Below are 22,077 nucleotides of genomic sequence, written 5' to 3'. Positions count from 1 at the left end.
CAAACGTCATAATTAGGATTCAACATCAGTAAATACCAATCCAGAATTTTCATATTCTGCGGTCAGTTATTTTTGCACCTATAATATTTTCTGCTGTTTGAAGACATAACTTCTACAGTTTTGATAGCACATTTCTGTTACTATTATCCAATGTGTAAAAGAACGTAATAGATGTAGTATTTGCTCAAAATTTTATTCCTGTATTATCACTTGTCAATATATAAAACATTATTTGATTTTAAGTGTTTTACAGCAGTAAATATGTTGGAATTTTTATGGGAATTTAAACTGGGAAAAGCACATTTTGGAATTCCTAAAACAACCTAGTTTGGCCACATTTTTACTTTACAACCATTATAAATCTTTGGAGGAGACAAATCAGGAAGTTGACATATTTTGCATATTTTCAATTAATAATGTCATGTGAAATATGAAAGAAAGTGTTTATAGCCCAGAAAAGGTTTGTAAGAATAATATGTGGTGATCACCAGAGGTTATGTGGTAGATGACAACTGTTTTGTTGTAAGTAATCCACCATGGTTCAAAAGCCACAGTGATTTACATAATTTTTTTACAATAGCAGATGAAAAAATGGTACTCATTACTTCATATTGACTGCTCCTTCTGTACCTTAGAAGTATCTATATTATTGTAATTTGTAAAACGTGGCGGATAGAAATTACTAATTCACATTTGCGTAATTAAAAAAAAAAAAAAACATGTAAATTGCCATCTTTACAAATTAATTTGTGACGTGAGTGTAAAATGACTAATTCCACATCATTACGATTTATTGTGCAAATGATCCATCAAATATGAAACTGACTAACTAACTGTTATGCGCAGAAATTAATTCCTCTGTCCTTTATTAACAGTGATGAAAGTTTCACCATTGACAAGTATTAACTGTAAAGTATGGAATTAGAATGAAACCCAGACCATTAGCTGCTTGCAGGCATTGATAAATATCAACAGGGACTGTTGAAAATGTCCAATAGGACAGATACCATCTTCGTATAGATAAGGCTTACCGCTCAATGATCTTCTTCAGTGCGGATGCACTCACTTTGCTCTCTTACGGGAATCGATAGATTGACTGCCTCGAGTAATGAGTATAGTGGGCAGAGATACTACAAATGTAGTATGTGGACAATAAGTTGGAAATGTCGGTCTCACGAGGAGCGTGCCAGAGGTAAGTCCCTGCAGTCGCACTACCCTCTCTGTCCTCGATGGCTCAGTCAGATAGAATGTCTACCATGTAAGCAGGAGATCCCGGGTTTGAGTCCCGGTCAGGGCACACATTTTCAACTGTCCCCGTTGATATTTATCAACGCCTGTAAGCAGCTAATGGTCTGGGTTTCATTGTAATTTCATTCTTCGAGAGCTGCAAGATCACCAATGGTATCTGTTCTTTCAGACATGTCTGAAAGAACAGATACCATCTTCGTAAAGATACCATGTCCGTAATGTATGGATGTTCTATAAAAGCTAGCAGATAGTAGCTTCCATTTGCATAGGTGTAAATTAACACAAATATAGCGGCTCGTTCCATTGACAAACCATCAAGCAGTCTAAGAATGAAAACAGTTAATCCCTGCATTGTAATATCAAAAAGTTGAATTAGGAACTAGAATTGAAGGTCATGAATCAACTGCTTGTAAAAAGAAGATTTGTGTCATCAGTCTGTGATATAAAATAACTTTTAAGCAGTAGAAAGACTGTAGGGTGTCTAAAAATTAAATGACAAGTAAAATAACAACTAAATCAGTACTACCTTTTCTTTTTTGTTGTTCTTGTATTTCATTTTCTTTTCCCTCTTCTTTACCTGTCTTTTCTCTGCACTTTGTCTACTTTTGCACTAACCACATGCCCCCTCTCTTCCCATCCCTCTTTCTGCACAAGGGATAAATTTAAGTGTGTGCTATCTCATAAACACAGGCTAAAGTGTAATTGTATTTGCAACACATTTAAATAACTTTGAATACTTTTATTGTTACTATGTAAATACTAATTGCTATTCTTTTTTTTTTCTTTTCTAGACTACAAGAAATTGAAGCTGAATTTGACAAACATGTCAGTATAAAAGACATTACATCCCATATGGAAGTTGATGCTGAAGGAATTCAGTTTATTTATAACTACTGGATCTTAAAGCGAAAGGTATTCATTTTACTTTCGGTAAAGAAACTAAAACGTTCTAAAGCCAGAAAGTTTTCTGTGTATGATGGAAAGACAATTTTTGATGCAATAATCTATGTATGTAAATACAAAACAGCACTGATTACAGTATATTTATTTAATCATGTCAGGGTTTGATTGACTACAGTCGGTATCAAGTGACAAATGTCTCCAATGTTTACAGAGTAAATGTTACATACCGTTTGCCGTGATGTTTACTCTGTGGATGTTACATGCCTGAATCATTTGATAATGACTGTAATTAATTGAAATGAGTTCTGTGAAATTATGTCCTTTCATCTTGCTTTAGCTATGCACAGTGGTTGCCAAACCTGTTACGACTGTAGACTGATAATGGAAGAAATCTAAATTAAAACTGCATGCAGGACCGGGACTCATATCCAAAACCTTGCCTTTCACAGGCAGTGCTTTTACCTCTGGGCTTTATGGATATGTGCTTAGTTTCTCTACATTTTCCAAGGTAAATGGCAGGATGGTTGCCACAAAAAGGCTAAAGCTGATCTCTTTTCCCTACCTTACCCATTCTGAGTCTGTACCTCATATCAAATAATGGAAAATTTTTGTTTCAGCTGGCTTCTTGTTGACCTTTCCCTGTCTTTCTTTCTGCGATCTGTCTAATGTACGAGGTTCTTCCCTTCCTTTTTCATTCTTTGCATTAATTCAACATCCAAAGCATTCCGCATTCAAAATAAATTCTAGCAGAATTTTTAAGTATTATTTGTATCTTTGATTCAGAAACATATATCATTGAGAAGATGATCCGTTTTCATTTATACTAACTGTTTATGTTTAATTAATTATGTGGCCATGAAATGAAATTGTACTTGTGCATAAGTAACTAACATTGTATCTCCTATACATAAATAATTTTATTTAATAGATATAGTTGTCAAGGAATATTTTCTTTTCTTTATGTCTTTAACTTTCTGTTAAACCTCACGTTACTTGAAATGATACATACTGATCTTTACAACACTGTATTATTATACTGTGTTGTTGTGGGTGCATCATCACTTTTTTTTCCAGCAGACTACTCTTGCCGCCCATTTTAAGCTATGGATGTTGTTCAATGCTTTCCTCAGTTAGTAGATACAATCCCTGCAGTGTGATCCTGGAAAAACTGCTGCAGTAACTTCATCATTTGATTTGATATTCCAACACCAAACGACTTTAGATGTAAGAATAACTAAAGGCAGAGCTTACCAAATCTTCTGACCAGGGTGGCTGTTCCATCAATGTTTATGTTGAATCCCTCAGTTTCCCTATTGTCAACTCATTTCTGTGAGCAGGTGCACTATCCTGGAGAAAGATTTTTTTTTTAATGATATCATTTTCTTTGCATTCTCGGTGTGATGTCACATTTTTTATCCATTTAGTCCAGAAGATTTGTTTAATGTTTATCTGTTTGTTTTGTCCTTCTCCAATAAGAATAAGCCCTTTTTGTGTAACAGAAAACTCTGCCTACAACCTTTCTGTTGGAAGGAATGGGCTTCACCTTGTAACTATCTGGCAAATTAAAACTGTGTACTGGAACAGTGGGCAATTGAAAGGTGCCAGGAAGTTTCAGTGTATTGTACACACTATTACTGTAACATTAATTGTGACGTTACCTTTTATTTTGCAGGACTACTAGATATAACCACTGTTTTGATGGCTATTTCGTTTTGCATAAAATCAAGGATCATGTCATATTCACAGTAACAAGTATGGCACAAAATCAGTTAGGTTCTCTCGTGTATTTTTGTGAAATTCATCTGTCTTGTACAAAACTATAACATACTTAATTTATGATGTAAAATATACTACATTCTTCCATGTTAAGTGTCTGTGAAGCCAGTAGGGTAATAGAAAGTCATTAGTGAAATATAAAAAATGAAAGGGATAAACAATACATCTTATAGTTGAGGCGATAGGTGGGAAAGGATGAAGGGATACAAGAGGCTGTTAACGGGAGTGAGAGTTTGGGAAAGTTTGCAGGTGACTGGGAGGGAGAGGCAGTAGGGGATAAGAATTTGGCACCAGTGAGCTTTTTCTGGCTTCAGGTGAGGGAGCCGTGCACAGCACACACTGAGATGGAGGAATTGATTAGTAGTGTGTGAGAGAACAGAGGAGAGAATGACTGTAAAAAGCAGGTGGGAATGTGGGATGAGTGAGATTGGGGTTCTGAGAAAGGGGTGGAGGTGGATGTGAGACAGATGCTAGCTAAGATGAGGCCAGGAGGTTTATGAGATCAGAAAGATGTGTTGCAAGGGCAATTAATGGCTAAATATTTCATATAGTTGAGGCAGGTCGAAGGATGTTGATGACATTGAAGTTTAGCATATTGTGCTCAGGATCATGTTCTGCCACTGGGTGATGATCTCGGATATTGGCCACAGTTTGACCTTGGAAAGCTGGTCTTGCCTGCATAAAATGATGTGCAGAAGTGACATCTGAGCTGATATATCGTATGACTGCATTTCCAGATTGCCCTGCCTCTGATAGGATAAGATAGGATTTGTCTGTGACAGTACTGGAGTAGGGATGTGCTGGTTGTGTGCATCAAACAGATCTTGCTATTGGACTTCCATAGGCCCATGTAGCAAGGGTTTAGTGGTAGGTGAGGTGGATGGACTACAATATGAAGTGCTATGTTTGGAGTTGTAAGACATTGGGAGAGATAGTGTTGGCTAGCGGCATTGTCAAGGACAGGGGGACATAATACCCTCATCAATGCTGGTGAATTTTTGTTGCCAAACTATACAAAACAGGGTTTTATGGTAGCACAGTATTCCTGTTTATCTATTTGAACAAAATGCACACAAACTGACTACTTTTGAACCATGTAATTAAACTATTTCACAGATTGTGTTGACGCAATGGATTGCTGCAAAATATGTACTAACTTAACAAAAACAAAATTTAATTGGTATCAAACAATGGGAAGTCCAGGATGGAATATATCTGTTATGAAAAGGATAGTCACTACTCACCATATAGTGGAGATGCCGAGTTACAGATAGACACAAGACACAACAGAAAGACTGTTGGAAACTGAGCTTTTGGCCAGCAAGGCCTTTATTGAAAATAGACAAAACACACACACACACACACACACACACACACACACACGCGCGGAAGTGCACCTCACCAGATATGACCACAGGCTCTGGCAGCTGAAGCCATCTCTGCTATATTGTTTAATTAGTATCATTATCACTGAGGCAGGCTGAGAAATTTCGTTTTGCCCTTGCGTTTTCCTCCTCCTCCTCCTCCTCCTCCTTATCCTTCTTATGTTCAACTTGTGGCTTGTAGTTATATGGCAGTGACCCATAGAATCCATAGTAATAACTGTCATTGCAAACTGGTTTCCATTATTTTTCATTTTGGGATTTCATTTGTATTTGCTTCTAATGCTATTAAGACTATGACTTTCATATTAATGGCTGTTTATAGGGAGTATATCACAATGAAAAAGTCAATGGACTATAAAATTGTTCCCATAACCTTTTATTTGAATTCCATGTTTGATTTTAATATCATTAATGCTTACGCTGCATTTCATTAAATTTAGTACCAGTTATTTGCCTTTTAGTGTATGTTTAGTATATTTAGCCTATATCTGCTAATCACGTAGGTATGGTGCTGTAAGTAGATTTCTAATATTTTATGTTTGTGATAGTTACTTTATTTGAATTCTTCTTTATGAACAGGCTGCATTCAACAAACCTCTCCTTCCACCTAAGTCTGAAGATGTTGACATATTATCACGGCAACAGGAGCAGGCAGACTTGGAAAAGATGAAGATGTTTGTGCAACTTCGGCAAGATCTCGAAAGGGTATGTTTATTCATTGCACAGCTAATATACATCACACACTTGTACTGTAATTATAGTGTACTATGTGGTGGTTTAGGCCTTAAGTGAGGACTGAAGTATTTGCCTTGATATGAACATGTCTGCCTGTTAGTGAATTACGTTCATTAACTTTTATATTAACTGTACACAGAACTACCGGGAATGAGGCAATGTCATCTCAATATATGGTAGCAGATTTAAGGCTTAGTTCAAAATGTGATGTTGAATGGCTTGATGATATTAATCTGTTACTGAAATGTAAAATATCAACAGGTATGTAGGTGACAGAAAATCTCTGTATTGCCATGAACATTGTCAAAATCTCTCTCTAAACACACAAATGCTGTAAACGGAAAATTCCTCCTTTTTTCCTGTGTTATCTTGTCATAGGGTCAATATTGTCTTATGTGTCTGTACATTTCTCTGGAACCCAAACTGTTGTTCGCTAAGGTTAGTTTCTACCAGTCTTTCCACTCACCTGTTAATAGTTCATATTAGTATCTTGCAACTGTGCATATTACTTGGTAAGAAAAGATTTTGTGGAAAAGAGCAATATGTTAACATCTAATATAACTTTAAGTGTTAGAGACTCTTTTCAGAGTGCATTTGTCTGGAATGTAGGCATGAAAAGAAATAAAACTTGGATTATAAACACTACTGACAAGAAGAGAATTGACATTTGAAATCTATATCTACATTTACATTCTGCAAGCCACCATATGGTGCGCGGTGGAGGGTACCCTGTACCACTACTATTCATTTCCTTTCCTATTCCATTCGCAAATATAGCAAGGAAAAAACAATTGTCTAAATGCCTCCGTGAGAGGCCTAATTTCTCATATCTTATCTTCATGGTCCTTACACACAATGTATGTTTGTGGCAGTAATATTGTTTCTCAGTCAGCTTCAAATGCCGGTTCTCTAAATTTTCTCAATAGTGTTTCTCGAAAAGAACATCGCCTTGCCTTCAGGAATTCCTATTTGAGTGTCCGAAGTATCTCCGTAACACTTACGTGTCGTTCGAACCTGCTGGCAGCACACCTCTGAATTGTTTCAATGTCTTCCTTCAACCAGATATTGTCCACATCCCAAACACTTGAGCAGTACTCAAGAATATGGTGCAACCAGAGTACTATATGCAGTGTCCTGTACAGATGAACCGCTCTTTCCTAAAATTCTCCCAATAAACTGAAGTTGACTATTTGCCTTCACTACCACAGTTCTCACATGCTTGTTCCATTTCATAGCACTTTGCAACATCACAACCAGATATTTAAACGACTTGGTTGTGTCAGGCAGGTCACTAGTAATACTGTATCCAAAAATTACAGGTTTGTTCCTCCTACTCATCTGCATTAACTTACATTTTTCCACATTTAGAGCTAGCTGCCATTCATCACATCAACTGGAAACTTTGTCTAAGTCATCTTGTATCTTCCTGCAGTCACTCAACTTCGACACCTTACCATACACCCAGCATCATCAGCAAATAACTGCGAATTGCTGTCCACCCTCTCTGCCAAATCATTTATGTATGTAGAAAGGGATGGCTAGAGGACAAATGTAAGAATGTAGAGGCTTGTCTCACCAGGGGTAAAATAGATACTGCCTACAGGAAAATTAAAGAGACGTCTGGAGATAAGAGAACCACTTATATGAATATCAAGAGCTCAGATGGAAACCCAGTTCTAAGCAAAGAAGGGAAAGCAAAAAGGTGGAAGGAGTATATAGAGGGTCTATACAAGGGCGATGTACTTGAGGACAATATTATGGAAATGGAAGAGGATGTAGATGAATATGAAATGGGAGATATGATACTGCGTGAAGAGTTTGACAGAGCACTGAGAGACCTGAGTCAAAACAAGGCCCCGGGAGTAGACAACATTCCATTAGAACCACTGACAGCCTCGGGAGAGCCAGTCCTGACAAAACTCTACCATCTGGTGAGCAAGATATATGAAACAGGCGAAATACCCTCAGACTTCAAGAAGAATATAATAATTGCAATCCCAAAGAAAGCAGGTGTTGACTGATATGAAAATTACCGAACTATCAGTTTAATAAGTCACGGCTGCAAAATACTAACACGAATTCTTTACAGACGAATGGAAAAACTAGTAGAAGCCGACCTTGGGGAAGATCAGTTTGGATTCCGTAGAAATATAGGAACACATGAGGCAATATTGACCCTACGACTTATCTTAGAAGCTAGATTAAGGAAAGGTAAACCTACGTTTCTAGCATTTGTAGACTTAGAGAAAGCTTTTGACAATGTTGACTGGAATACTCTCTTTCAAATTCTGGAGGTGGCAGGGGTAAAATACAGGGAGCGAAAGGCTATTTACAATTTGTACAGAAAGCAGATGGCAGTTATAAGAGTCGAGGGACATGAAAGGGAAGCAGTGATTGGGAAGGGAGTGAGACAGGGTTGTAGCCTCTCCCCAATGTTATTCAATGTGTATATTGAGCAAGCAGGGAAGGAAACAAAAGAAAAATTTGGAGTAGGTATTAAAATCCATGGAGAAGAAATAAAATCTTTGAGGTTTGCCGATGACATTGTAATTCTGTCAGAGACAGCAAAGGACTTGGAAGAGCAGTTGAACAGAATGGATAGTGTCTTGAAAAGAGGATATAAGATGAACATCAACAAAAGTAAAACGAGGATAATGGAATGTAGTCGAATTAAGTCGGGTGATGCTGAGGGTATTAGATTAGGAAATGAGACACTTAAAGTAGTAAAGGAGTTTTGCTATTTGGGGAGCAAAATAACTGATGATGGTGGAAGTAGAGAGGATATAAAATGTAGACTGGCAATGGGAAGGAAAGCGTTTCTGAAGAAGAGAAATTTGTTAACATCAAGTACAGATTTAAATGTCAGGAAGTCGTTTCTGGAAGTATTTGTATGGAGTGTAGCCATGTATGGAAGTGAAACATTGACGATAAATAGTTTGGACAAGAAGAGAATAGAAGCTTTTGAAATGTGGTGCTACAGAAGAATGCTGAAGATTAGATGGGTAGATCACATAACTAATGAGGAGGTATTGAATAGGATTGGGGAGAAGAGAAATTTGTGGCACAACTTGACTAGTAGAAGGTATCGGTAGGACATGTTCTGAGGCATCAAGGGATCACCAATTTAGTATTGGAGGGCAGGGAGACTAAGAGATGAATACACTAAGCAGATTCAGAAGGATGTAGGTTGCAGTAGTTACAGGGAGATGAAGCAGCTTGCACAGGATAGAGTAGCATGGAGAGCTGCAGCAAGCCAGTCTCAGGACAAGACCACAACAACAACAACAACATGTAGAAAACAACAGTGGTTCTGTCACCGTTCCCTAGGGCACTCCTGATGACACCCTTGTGTCTGATAAACACTTGCTGTCGAGGATAACATACTGGGTTCTATTATTTGAGGAGTCTTCGAGCCACTCGGATATCTGTGAACTTATTCCATATGCTGGTACCTTCATTAACAGCCTGGATTGGGGCACCATGTCAAATGCTTTCCAGAAATCTAGAAATATGGAATCTGCCTATTGCCCTTCATCCGTAGTTTGCAGTATATCATGAGAAAAGGGCAAGCTGAGTTTTACATGAGAGATGTTTTCTAAAACTGTGCTGATTTGTGACCAGCTTCTCAGTCTCAAGAAAGTTCATTATATTCAAACAAAGAATATGTTCAAGGATCCTGCAGCAAACTGAAGTTAATGATATTGGTCTGTAATATTGCATGTCTGCTCTTTTACCCTTCTTATATACTGGTCTCATCTATGCTTTTTTCCATTCGCTTGGGACTTTGTGCTGGGCGAGAGATTCATGCTAAATGTAGGCTAGGTAAGGGGCCAGTGCCATACAGTACTCTTTGTAAAACCGAATTGGGATTCCATCCAGACCTCGTGATTTATTTGCCTTCAGGTCTTCCATTTATTTGTCTACACCAGGGATGCTTATTACTGTGTCGCCCATATGGGAGTCTGTGCGATGGTCAAATGGCATTATGTTTGTATGATTCTCCTGTGTGAATGATTTCATGAACGTGAGATTTAAAACTTCAGCTTTTGTTTTGCAGTCTTCAGCCGCCACATCTGACAGGTCAACAAGGGACTGAATGAAAGCCTTAGACCAGCTTAGCAATTTTATATAAGACCAGTATTTTCTCAGGTTCTCTACCAAACCAGTTACTAAGGTGTGTCTGTGGTAGTTGTATGCTTTGCACATAGATCTTCTCGCAGGCAAATGAATCTCTACTAACTTTTATTTTTGTCATTGTGCATTCCCTTTTGAATTGAGAGTGCAACAGCCTCTGGTTCCTCAGCATCTTCTGAATTTTGTTATTAAAACATGGTAGATCTTTTCCATCCTCCATCCACTTACTAGACACACAACTCTCCAGACCACAATTTACAATCTGCTTAAACTTTGTCCATAATTCCTCTACATCCAATTTACTGGAACTAAGTGGTGTCAGTTCACTGTTTAAGTGAGATGCTAACAACTACTTATCTACACTATCTAGTAGAAATACTCTCCTAGCTGTGTTGTTCTGATTTATTAATTTTCACACATAGTTGCTATAATATGACATCATGATCACTAATCCCGTTTCTATACTGACATTGTTGATAAGGTCTGGCCTACTTGTAGCTATGAGGCCCAAGATATTTCCATTGCATGTAAGCTGCCCAGTTAGCTGCTGAAGGCAGTTTTCAGAGAATGTATTCAAAATTATTTTGCTTGACTATTTATCTGTACCCCCAGCAATGAATCCATTGACATGCCAGTACTATAGAACAATGCTGAAGATTAGATGGTTAGATTATGAAGCAATTTGTACCACAACCAGAATGAAAATCAGTACACATCCTGAGGCATCAAGGACTAGTTTCCTTGTTACTGGAGGGAAGTGCAGGGGTTAAAAATGGCAGATGGAGACAAAGATTAAACTGTAGTAAGAAGGGTCATGTGGATGTAGGATGCTAACATTACTTGTCCACAAAGCCACCACCCAAATTCCTACATTTGTTGTACCTGGTTACCAGCTTCTTTATCCCCTCATCATTGAATGGTGTTGCCTGGTGCTTTAGCGAGATATTAACAGCATCCTTAAGCTCATCATTGGTTGTGAAGTTATGATTAGCAGACAGACCTTCATCTTGGGGAAGAGGTGAAATTCACTCGGAAGTCTGAGTTTTTCTTTCGTTCGATTCGCATTACGGGGTTGTGCATTGTCGTGAAGGGAAATGATTCCTTTGATAATCATCCTGCACCATGTTTTGGATTGACTTTTGGATTTTTATAAGTGTCTCACAATAAACCTGAGATGTCACAGTACTCTCATATGTTACTCTCATGGAATCTGTTGCCAAAATTCCTCTGCAATATCAAAAAACATAAGCCATTATTTTATGGTTTGACCATACCTATTTTAATTTTTTAGTTTTATTGGGTTACTGAGTGTGCATCCACTGTTTGGACTGTTTCTTTGTTTCAGCATTCATATACTGCACCTATATCATTTTTCCAGTCATGATTCTGTTCAGAAACTTGTCCCCCTTTTCAGTGCTGAATGGCTGTCAGACTGAGCCCATTCTTTCAGTTTTGTGAACATTGGTTAAACATTTGGTACTTGTCATTCACAAGACATAGTAACCTAACCTCTCTGTGACAAAGACAAAGAAGGCTGTCCTTGAAATCGAAGGCACATCTTCAGAAAGTTCAAAAATTGTGAACTAATGTCTCATAAGTTTGATTTTGCCAATATGTTGCACAACTTCATCAGTCTCATCTGAAAGTCTTCCTTGATCACTTTTATCATGCACATCTGTGCACCGAACTTGAATTTTCTGCACCATTCCTTCACTGCACCATCACTCATAACTCCATCCCCGTACTCACGATGCAGTCAATGATGAATCTTGGGGGCATTGACTCGTGTGTAGGAAGTGAATGACAAAGCATACCACACAACTGATGGGAGACACAGTAACACCATGCATTTCAGTCACTTGCTTTTTACAAGTTGATGACTGCAAAACAAAGCTGACTGGCTCAACGTGACCTTCATAGTCTTCTTTTCCACCATGCAAATGCCGTGAAGCTCCAAGCATTTATTTTATTTTTAATACCCAAGCAGAGATTAATATATGACTACCCATTGAACAGTGAGCCATGTATATGAATTTGATGGGAATTTAAGAGATTGTATTAAAAAAAAGTCACATCATATACCATGTTACTGGGTGCAAAACTTCTCTGGGTCTGGACTATGTACTTATGTGATTTAGTAGAGAATCACACAACCACCAGTTGCACCACCATCACAATTAATGCAAGGTGGCCAAAACGTATTGCAGTTTGCAGTCTTATATTGGAGACTGCCATTAATTCAGAGCTAGCTTATAAATTAATTCCGCATATTCTCCTTGTAGTAACCAAGTATTACCCACAACTGATGCAAGTCACACAAATATGGTCTTATTCATAACTTCTGAACAATAATGGAAAAGCCTCTCGGGACTCCACAAGAGACAGAACAACTGATGTGCCAATGTGCAAACCGGTAGCTTCTGGTGCCGAGTGGGGCACAACCAGTCAGAGTAGTGCATCACCACCCCGTCGGTCATACAGATGTCACAAAGGCAGCATCCCTGGCTACGGACAACAGTGGCCAGTATCCATTGGAGCTGTTGACCAAATCCTTGTGTCCACATGGCAAATCCAGCACAATGTGGCTGGACGAACGTGACTACAGCTGGTGAGGCGCAGGCTGCAGAAGGTGGGAGAGTGTGCGTGGCTGCCAGCCATGAAACATGTCAGTCAGGCTCTGCTCCCCCATAGGTATGAAGCGAAATGGAGAAGAGCGTCATCCAGCAAAGAATCTACACCAAACTTTTTCATTTTGGACTAGAATGCACACAATAGTCAATTGTGCCTTGCTATTTGATTGAAGGTGGAATGGTGGAGCTGAAATGTGATGAATGCTGTGATGGGAACAAAACAATTGCTTCGTGTGAGAGATGAACTGGAGTCCATTATTGGAAACTAAATTACAAGGTGACCCCTCGATAGAAAAAACCCTCAAATGCATATTTATTATGGCCTCAGCTGATGTCAAGAAACAATGGAGAATATAAGGAAACCACGAAAATGCACCCATTACCAAGAGTCAATAGGAATTTCAAGAAGGAACCTGCAAAGTCATGGCTGGTGTGGAGCGGGCTAGGGAGGACAGAGGTGCCATGGGAGCTGCCTGTTGTCAGGCTCACTGCTCACAAACCGCGATGAAACAGACAATTCCTCCATCACTCTCAGGCCAAAAAACATGTCTCCCCAGCTAACAGTTTAGTGCATGAAATTCTCCAATGGCACTGGCAGCAAAACACTATCAAAAACAGAGAGCTGATAAGAAAAATGGTTAAGCAATGGGTCCAAAGCCTGACTTGGTGGTTTATCTGGCCAGCCCTGATGAACAAACCTAACCACCCGGTTGAGAACTGGGTCAGCAGTAATGGGAGTTGCTATTTGTGAGCTTGTTGTTGGGAAACTTTCTACCGTGGCCTGTGTTTCAATATAAAGATGGAAGCAAAGCAATTCTTCACAATCAATGTTGGGTCCAGGACCCACAGGAAGACGGAACAGTGTGTCCACATTGGCTGTTTTAGATGTGCCTTGAAACTGGATTTAAAAATTGTAGCGAGACAAAAACAGTGCCCAGAGTTGTAGGTGGTGTGCTGCCTCGTTGGGCGTGAAAATGTGAGGATTAAACAAGGAAACCAAGGTCTTATGGCCAGTAATAAGGTGAAACTTGGAAGTTAAAAAAAAAAAATTAAATTTCTGGAGAGCATAGAATATGACAAGAGCCCCTCTTTCCACCTGAGAGTAACGCTGCTGGGCTGGAGTGAGAGATTTAAAGGTAAAAGCAGCAGGATGTTCAAGCCATCGGCATATCAGAGTGCTAGGACCACGTTGAGGCCGTACTGTGAAGTGTCGTTGCCAAAAACTATGTGCTGGTCTGGAGAGAACATAGCTAAACAAGGGGCCAAAAGTAGTTTGGATTTCAACATTTGAAAAGCATTTTCGAAATCCAGGATCCAGCAAAAAAGGTACATTTTTGCATAACAAGGCATGCAATGGGTGGGCTAATATGGCCACCCCCAGTAGGAATTTACGCTAGTAGCCTATCTTCCCCTAGGAAAATCTTAAGCTCTTTCGTGGACATGGACCGAGGTGTCGACATAACAGTGGAGATGTGTTCTGGCAGAGGATGAACCCCAACCTGCAAGACTTCAGACCCCAAATAAACAACAAATGGTTGAAAAAACTGAGATTTCATGAGATTATGCTGTAAAATAGTGGACTGTAAGACAAGAAACAAAGTGCACAAATTTTTCAAATGATCAGCCATGGAGGAGCCCCCGACAACAGATAATTAATGCAACACGGGCCAGTCACAGTCAGTTGCTCTAAAAATTGTTGGAAAATAGCAGGGGCATTAGCCATAGCTAAAGGAAGGCGCAAATATTGATAGGAACCAAAAGTAGTACTCAAAATCAGAACTCACCGAGACTCTTCATCTACAGGGATGTGCAGATATGCTACAGACAAATCAGTTTTAGAAAGGTACTGGCCACCCAATATGCCACCAGTTCCTCATGGAGTGAGAGAGGGTGCATATCCACAATTAACTGCATGGTGACAGTTGTACTGAAGTTGCCACAGTGACGAAATTTTCCCAGTGGTGTCCAGTTCTGCTTTCACCTGATCTTTCAGAGTGACATGAACAGGATGCGCATGACAAAAATGAGGCCGAGCCATGGATTTCAAAGAAATATGAGCAGAGAAATTTGTTGCACATTCTGTACCTTCTGAAAACAAGTCCAAACACTCCTCACAAAGTGTTTCAAATTGAGAAAATGGTACCTGATTGAACATAAAGTGAACTGCTCCAGTGATAGAAAATCCAAATGCCTGAAATGCATCCATCCGAAACAAGTTCTCAACCCAGGCATCAGCAACCATCAAAAATGTAATGGAACAAACAACTGACTTGTAAGAGACAGCAGCCTAAACTCACATACATTTGAGAATTCGGTATCACTGCAGCACCTTTGTTGACTTGTTGCCAAAGTGCTTGGTGTAAAACAATTAACTTGATAAACAAGTTGAGAGAAGTCAAAAGCACTGGAGTCACACAGTTCACTTTCACATTCATATCCTGAGCAATCTTTGGTGAATGACACATGGAAGGTGATGTGGTCTTTCTTCTGGCAAGCATTACAATTAGCCCAGCATTTATGATATGCCTAACATTCGTGCTGGACAAAACAGAAAGGCAAGACAGAAACAGAGAATGCTGACACTGTTGCTGTGGCAATCGCGGCTGCTTGGCTCAATCTTGGTCAGCTCATCTCTGGACTCACATGTTCACCAATGCCACTTCCTCATGCAGGCTGTCTGTTTTCCTAGTGGGCACATCTTGAGACCACTGCCACATTACCTCATGCTTCAGTTTGGTCACCCACTTCCTGAGAAGCTTCAAAAGATTATGCTGTTTGCAGAACTTCTGCAAACAGGGAGGTTTTCACAGAGTAAAGCCTTCTTGCGCACTTCCTTGTCCAGAGCTAAACAGATAATTGCATTGCACTTTATGGAGTCTGCTTAAGAGCCGCTACGGCCATCAGCCACAAATAGACACTTGTGGCTAAGGCTGTGAAGTTCATCTGCCCAGGCCATGTATGACTGGTTACGTTTCTTGCAGTATCAGTACAATTACTCACACTGCTGTGACGTGTGTTCGTTTGTGATACTAGTTGGACAATAAACTGCATGTGCGATCAAAAGTAAGAGCCATTGGTTCATGTAAAGGAGCAAGCTGACACAGTAATTGATACACCTTAGGTGGAATCTATGAGAGGAAGAAAGCTTTGCACAAAGTCGAGTTTGTCAACCCAAGAGCCAAAAAGTGCTCTCTCAGTCTTTTTTTGTAAGCTTCCCAATCCTCCTCTGAATCATCATACAGAGGAAAAGGGGGTGGATAGACCAATGAAACAAGTCCCTGTCACAGCCAAAGTAAGCTGTTCAGTCAGGGCCAGTTGCACAGTGTCCATAATAGATAAATCTGATGAAACGGTGCTTAAAAGATAACACCCAGGGAAACCATCCCGTCCTTGTCACCGATGGTATAGTAACCAAGTAATACACAAACCGACTGAAGTCACACAAATATCGCTTTATTCATAACTTCTGAACAATAACGGTAAAGCCGCTTGAGGCTCTATACGACACAGTACAACTGATGTGCACGATACAAGCTAGAGTAGTATGGAAAGCCAATTAGCTCTGTTCTGCACATATGTACATAGGTGCGAATCGCCGCAGATAGCATGGCGGAGACCGCGTCACATGCACGCCTTCCATAGGCGGCCTCCAATGACCAGCCTGCACTGATACAGTTCATGGCTGATTCAAGTGTGCACACACACACACACACACACACACACACACACACACACACACACACACACGCACAAGCACACACACACACACACACACACACACACACACACTAGTAGCAGGATACAGCACTTCTAGAAACAGATCAAGACATTTTGCTGGCTATAATGAATGCCACATCATGCAGGCTTTTAGTATCCACATGTTTCGTGTATGAAAGGAAACCGATGTGTTGCCTCGCCAGATGTAAAACAAGTTGATGTAGGATGATAATGATGCAGTACAGGACCATCAAAGGTTGCCTACTCATACTCATTCCCTATCTGACCACTTCCCATATCATAAAGGAATATTCAACTCCAGTTTGCCGGCACTTAACGTTGTTAGTCTGTTTCCTCTTCCCCTCAGCACCATTAAATGTCAGTCATTGCACTGGCGTAGCTCCAAAATAGAATTTGTATGGGGTTGTTCCTTTTTGTGACACAATTTTGTCAGCTGATGACATGCATGATTTTCTTTACATGTACATTGAATGATATAACATTGCCTTGTGTGATCAAAATGTTAGGCATACATGGTAATAGCATGGTTTAACAATTGGGCCTTGTCAGCCTCATGGTGACTTGTAATTCCCTTTGTTCATACTCCGTCTTCTCGTGACAGTTCCATGTGACAGTTCCGTGACATGTTCATCTCGCACACATTACCACCACTGTTAGGTCTGACCAAGTGAGGTGGCACAGTTGTAAGACACTATTCGTGCATTTAGGAAGACGATGGTTCAAATCCCCACCCAGCCATCCTGATTTAGTTCTATCGTGGTTTCTCCAGACTGCTTAAGATGAATGCTGGGACGGTTTCTTTCAAAAGGACTTCACCAATTTCCATCCCTATTATTCTTTAATTCAAACTTATGCTCTCTAATACCTACTGGCATGTCAATATGTATAAAGTAGTTGCCCTCTCATTGATGCTTCTGTCTGCTTACACTTTCTTTTTAGAGAAAGTAATTGTTACAAAAGACAGAGGAAAAGCATGCCAAATGTTGAAAAGCAACTGAGTCAGTTGAAAACAAATAAGGCACTAGTTCAGTTTTATAAAGAGTATTGTTTGCCACTGGCCTTTTCTTACTTCACATTTCAAAGAATATCTCACACAGCGAAGAGTCCTAAGCAGCTGGAAAAATCATAGGTTATTCCTGCATGTAAGAAGAGAAAATAGTGAATGCACAAAATTATAGAACAATACATAAAATAAGAAAAAAGCAACCACTCACCTATGGCATACTGATGTGTGGCACATAGACACACTTGACAGAAAATCATTTTCACTAGTTTTCAAGCTCTAGCTCATTTTCTAGTAGAAATTACACACATTCACACACACAGACACCCAAATGCACGCTACTGAGGCAACACTGATTATTAATTATGGACAGCAGTTGCCTGATTGATGGATGCGGGGAGAGGGGACAGGAGGACACATTAGGCAAGGTGGACATATGAGGGTAGTGTGAGGCAGGAGCAGGAAATATAGGTGACTCACCAGCTGCACAACTATGTGAAAGGAATTCTAAGGGGGTAGAGCATATAACAAATACAGGAGGAGGAAGATTGGGGGAGGGTGGTGGAGATGCAGAGGGAGACAGGAAAGTGAGAGAAAAGGGGCGAGGGGTGGAAACAGAGAAGATAGATAGAGATATAGAGACAGAAAATGCCCTGCTCCCAATCTTGCACCACTCGTGTCATTCCCTTGTGGACCACCTTGGTGCAAGAGCTGTTCCACACACCCTCGCATTGCCCCTACCGGAGCCTAGTGACAGGCATTTCCTGTGCTAAAAAGGAAGGGCCATGTATGAAAGCCACGTGTTATATATCAGCTATGCTGCAGGTACTGTGCAGCATTCTATGTGGGCATGGTAGGCAACTAGTTGTCTAGTAAAATGAAGGGCCACTGCCAGACTGTGACCAACCACAAACTTGACCACCCAGTTGCCGAACATGTTGCACACCACAACTCAGATGACTTCGAAGCTGCTTCACTATGTGTGTCATTTGAATTCGTAAGTTTCTCTGAGCTATGCAGGTGGAAATTGTCCCTCCAACACAGCCTGTGTTTCTTCACCACACACCCCACTGACGACAGCCAACCAAAATCCCACACAGAACCATATTTAAAACAGTTCCAGTCTCCATTCAACTGTGATTATCCTTCCCTTCCACTTAATCATCCCCTGCTAATCTTTCAAGACTTCTTCTGTTTTACACTCCTGGAAATGGAAAAAAGAACACATTGACACCGGTGTGTCAGACCCACCATACTTGCTCCGGACATTGCGAGAGGGCTGTACAAGCAATGATCACACGCATGGCACAGCGGACACACCAGGAACCGCGGTGTTGGCCGTCGAATGGCACTAGCTGCGCAGCATTTGTGCACCGCCGCCGTCAGTGTCAGCCAGTTTGCCGTGGCATACGGAGCTCCATCGCAGTCTTTAACACTGGTAGCATGCCGCGACAGCGTGGACGTGAACCGTATGTGCAGTTGACGGACTTTGAGCGAGGGCGTATAGTGGGCATGCGGGAGGCCGGGTGGACGTACCGCCGAATTGCTCAACACGTGGGGCGTGAGGTCTCAACAGTACATCGATGTTGTCGCCAGTGGTCGGCGGAAGGTGCACGTGCCCGTCGACCTGGGACCGGACCGCAGCGACGCACGGATGCACGCCAAGACCATAGGATCCTACGCAGTGCCGTAGGGGACCGCACCGCCACTTCCCAGCAAATTAGGGACACTGTTGCTCCTGGGGTATCGGCGAGGACCATTCGCAACCGTCTCCATGAAGCTGGGCTACGGTCCTGCACACCGTTAGGCCGTCTTCCGCTCACGCCCCAACATCGTGCAAGCCCGCCTCCAGTGGTGTCGCGACAGGCGTGAATGGAGGGACGAATGGAGACGTGTCGTCTTCAGCGATGAGAGTCGCTTCTGTCTTGGTGCCAATGATGGTCGTATGCGTGTTTGGCGCCGTGCAGGTGAGCGCCACAATCAGGACTGCATACGACCGAGGCACACAGGGCCAACACCCGACATCATGGTGTGGGGAGCGATCTCCTACACTGGCCGTACACCACTGGTGATCGTCGAGGGGACACTGAATAGTGCACGGTACATCCAAACCGTCATCGAACCCATCGTTCTACCATTCCTAGACCGGCAAGGGAACTTGCTGTTCCAACAGGACAATGCACGTCCGCATGTATCCCGTGCCACCCAACGTGCGCTCTAGAAGGTGTAAGTCAACTACCCTGGCCAGCAAGATCTCCGGATCTGTCCCCCATTGAGCATGTTTGGGACTGGATGAAGCGTCGTCTCACGCGGTCTGCACGTCCAGCACGAACGCTGGTCCAACTGAGGCGCCAGGTGGAAATGGCATGGCAAGCCGTTCCACAGGACTACATCCAGCATCTCTACGATCGTCTCCATGGGAGAATAGCAGCCTGCATTGCTGCGAAAGGTGGATATACACTGTACTAGTGCCGACATTGTGCATGCTCTGTTGCCTGTGTCTATGTGCCTGTGGTTCTGTCAGTGTGATCATGTGATGTATCTGACCCCAGGAATGTGTCAATAAAGTTTCCCCTTCCTGGGACAATGAATTCACGGTGTTCTTATTTCAATTTCCAGGAGTGTATTTTGGCCCTGCCTTCCTTCCCTAAACTGCTCCCCAGTGAACCCAGCATTGCTCCTATAGAACACACAGCTGTCCATGAACTGAAAACCCATTCAGACGTTATCACCCTTCCCATGAAAAAAGGCTTGACCACCGTGGTCATGAATTGCAGTGACTGTCTGAGGTCTCCGCCAACTTTTCAGACACTTCTCTGTACAAACCTTACTGCGATGATCCCCTCCCAGAAGTCCAACAAGACCTCAAGCAGCTCCTCAAGGCCTTAGGTTCATCCCAAACCTCCTCACACCAATAACTTGCCTATTATCTACTTTCCAAACCCCACAAGTCTCCCTGCTATTTTTCCCATTGCGGCTGGTTACAATGTTCCCACAGAACGAACCTCTGCCTCTGCTGCATCATACCTCCAAACTGTTGTCCATAACCTCCCATCCTACATACAAGACACCACTCACTTCCTCCATCTCTTTTCCACACTTTCTGCCCCATTACCACCAGACTCCTTGTTGGCCACTGTGGATGTGATGTCCTTGTACACCAACATTCCCTATGCCCATGACCTTAAAGCTGTGGGAATGCTACCTTTCCCTGCATCCCCCTGATAAACCAAACACACCACTTCTTTCCTTATTTTCATGGCCAACCACATTCTGACCCACTTTTATTTTCTTTTGACGGCCAAATCAGTAAACAAAACCATGGTACTGCCATGGGTATTCGCATGGCAGCATCTTATGTCTACTTTTTTATCGACCATTTGGGAGATTCTAAAACCCCACGTCTGGTTCAGATTTATTGATGACATTTTCATGATCTAGACTCATGGCAAGGACAATCTTTGTTCTTCCCTCCATAACCTTGACATCTACTCCCAAATCAGCTTCACCTTGTCCTTTTCAACTCAGCACGATGCTAATTTCCATCTCTCAGATGGCTTGACAAAAATGTCTATTCATATCAAATGCACCAACCACCAATAATATCACCACTTTGACAGCTGTCACTTTTTCCGTGTCCAAAAGTCCCTTCCTTGCAGCCTCCCCACCCGTAGATGCTGTATCTGCAGTTGTTGAAATATACCAGTAACTTACCGGAGCCATTGTTGACAAAGAATATCCTGTCCATCTCATCCATAAACAGATCTTCCGTGCCATCGCCTCCTCTGAAACCAATAAACCTGTTAATTATCAGCTGGCCAGCACTCCTCCGACCACCTTGAAACATCCAACCAACCACATCCTTCAGCTACCTTTAGTCGTGCCCTGAGATGAGGGACATCTAAACCACGTCACCCAAAGTAATGTTTCACTGCCCAGCCAGCCTACAGAATATCCTTGACCATTCGTATTCCAGTCCTGCTCCCAGACTTGCTCCCCATGGGTCTATTGCCTTGTGGATGATCCTGATGCAAAACCTGTCTCATACACCCACTCACCATGTCCTACCGCAATCCAATTACAAGCATTTCCTATCCTGTAGAAGCCAGGACCATTTGTGAAAGCAGCCACGTTTTATATCTGTTGTACAGCGTTCTATGTGGGTGTGAGAAGTAACCAACCATTTACTTGCATGAATGGCCAACACCAAACTGTTAACCTGTTTCCCACTGTCTCGCCTTACCTATTCCTTTTCCTCTTCTGTCATTGTCCATACTTTTTCTCCATCCATGTCATGTACTGTCTTCTCCCTCCGCTCTTCCCCTTCCCCCTCCTCCCCCCACCCCACCCCCTCTTTCTGTATCTCTTAATCTTTTACATGCTATACCTCTCAAAACTCATTATGTAACGTTGTGCAACCACTGAGTCATCTGGCTTTCTCAATTCTGCCTCGCACTACCCTATTATGCCCTCTTTGCCTCTTACATCCTTTCCTATCCCTTCCCCTCATCCAGTCCCATCTCCC

At 41.6% G+C, this 22,077-nt stretch overlaps 1 protein-coding gene across 1 annotated transcript in view; it reads left to right on the top strand.

Moving 5' to 3' along the window:
- The window catches only part of LOC126482312 (PHD finger protein rhinoceros), a 246,149-nt gene that overhangs the window by 115,365 nt on the left and 108,707 nt on the right, over window positions 1-22,077 (top strand). Inside the window, exons 11-12 of the mRNA XM_050106352.1 lie at window positions 2,040-2,160; window positions 5,892-6,017. Coding sequence (XP_049962309.1) covers window positions 2,040-2,160; window positions 5,892-6,017 — 247 coding nt within the window. The remainder of the gene's footprint in view (window positions 1-2,039; window positions 2,161-5,891; window positions 6,018-22,077) is intronic.

This window comes from Schistocerca serialis, chromosome 5, assembly GCF_023864345.2.
Source record: "Schistocerca serialis cubense isolate TAMUIC-IGC-003099 chromosome 5, iqSchSeri2.2, whole genome shotgun sequence".
Taxonomy (NCBI): domain Eukaryota; kingdom Metazoa; phylum Arthropoda; class Insecta; order Orthoptera; family Acrididae; genus Schistocerca; species Schistocerca serialis.
Note: the sequence above shows the minus strand (reverse complement) of the source record. Positions and strands in the feature narration are given on the sequence as shown.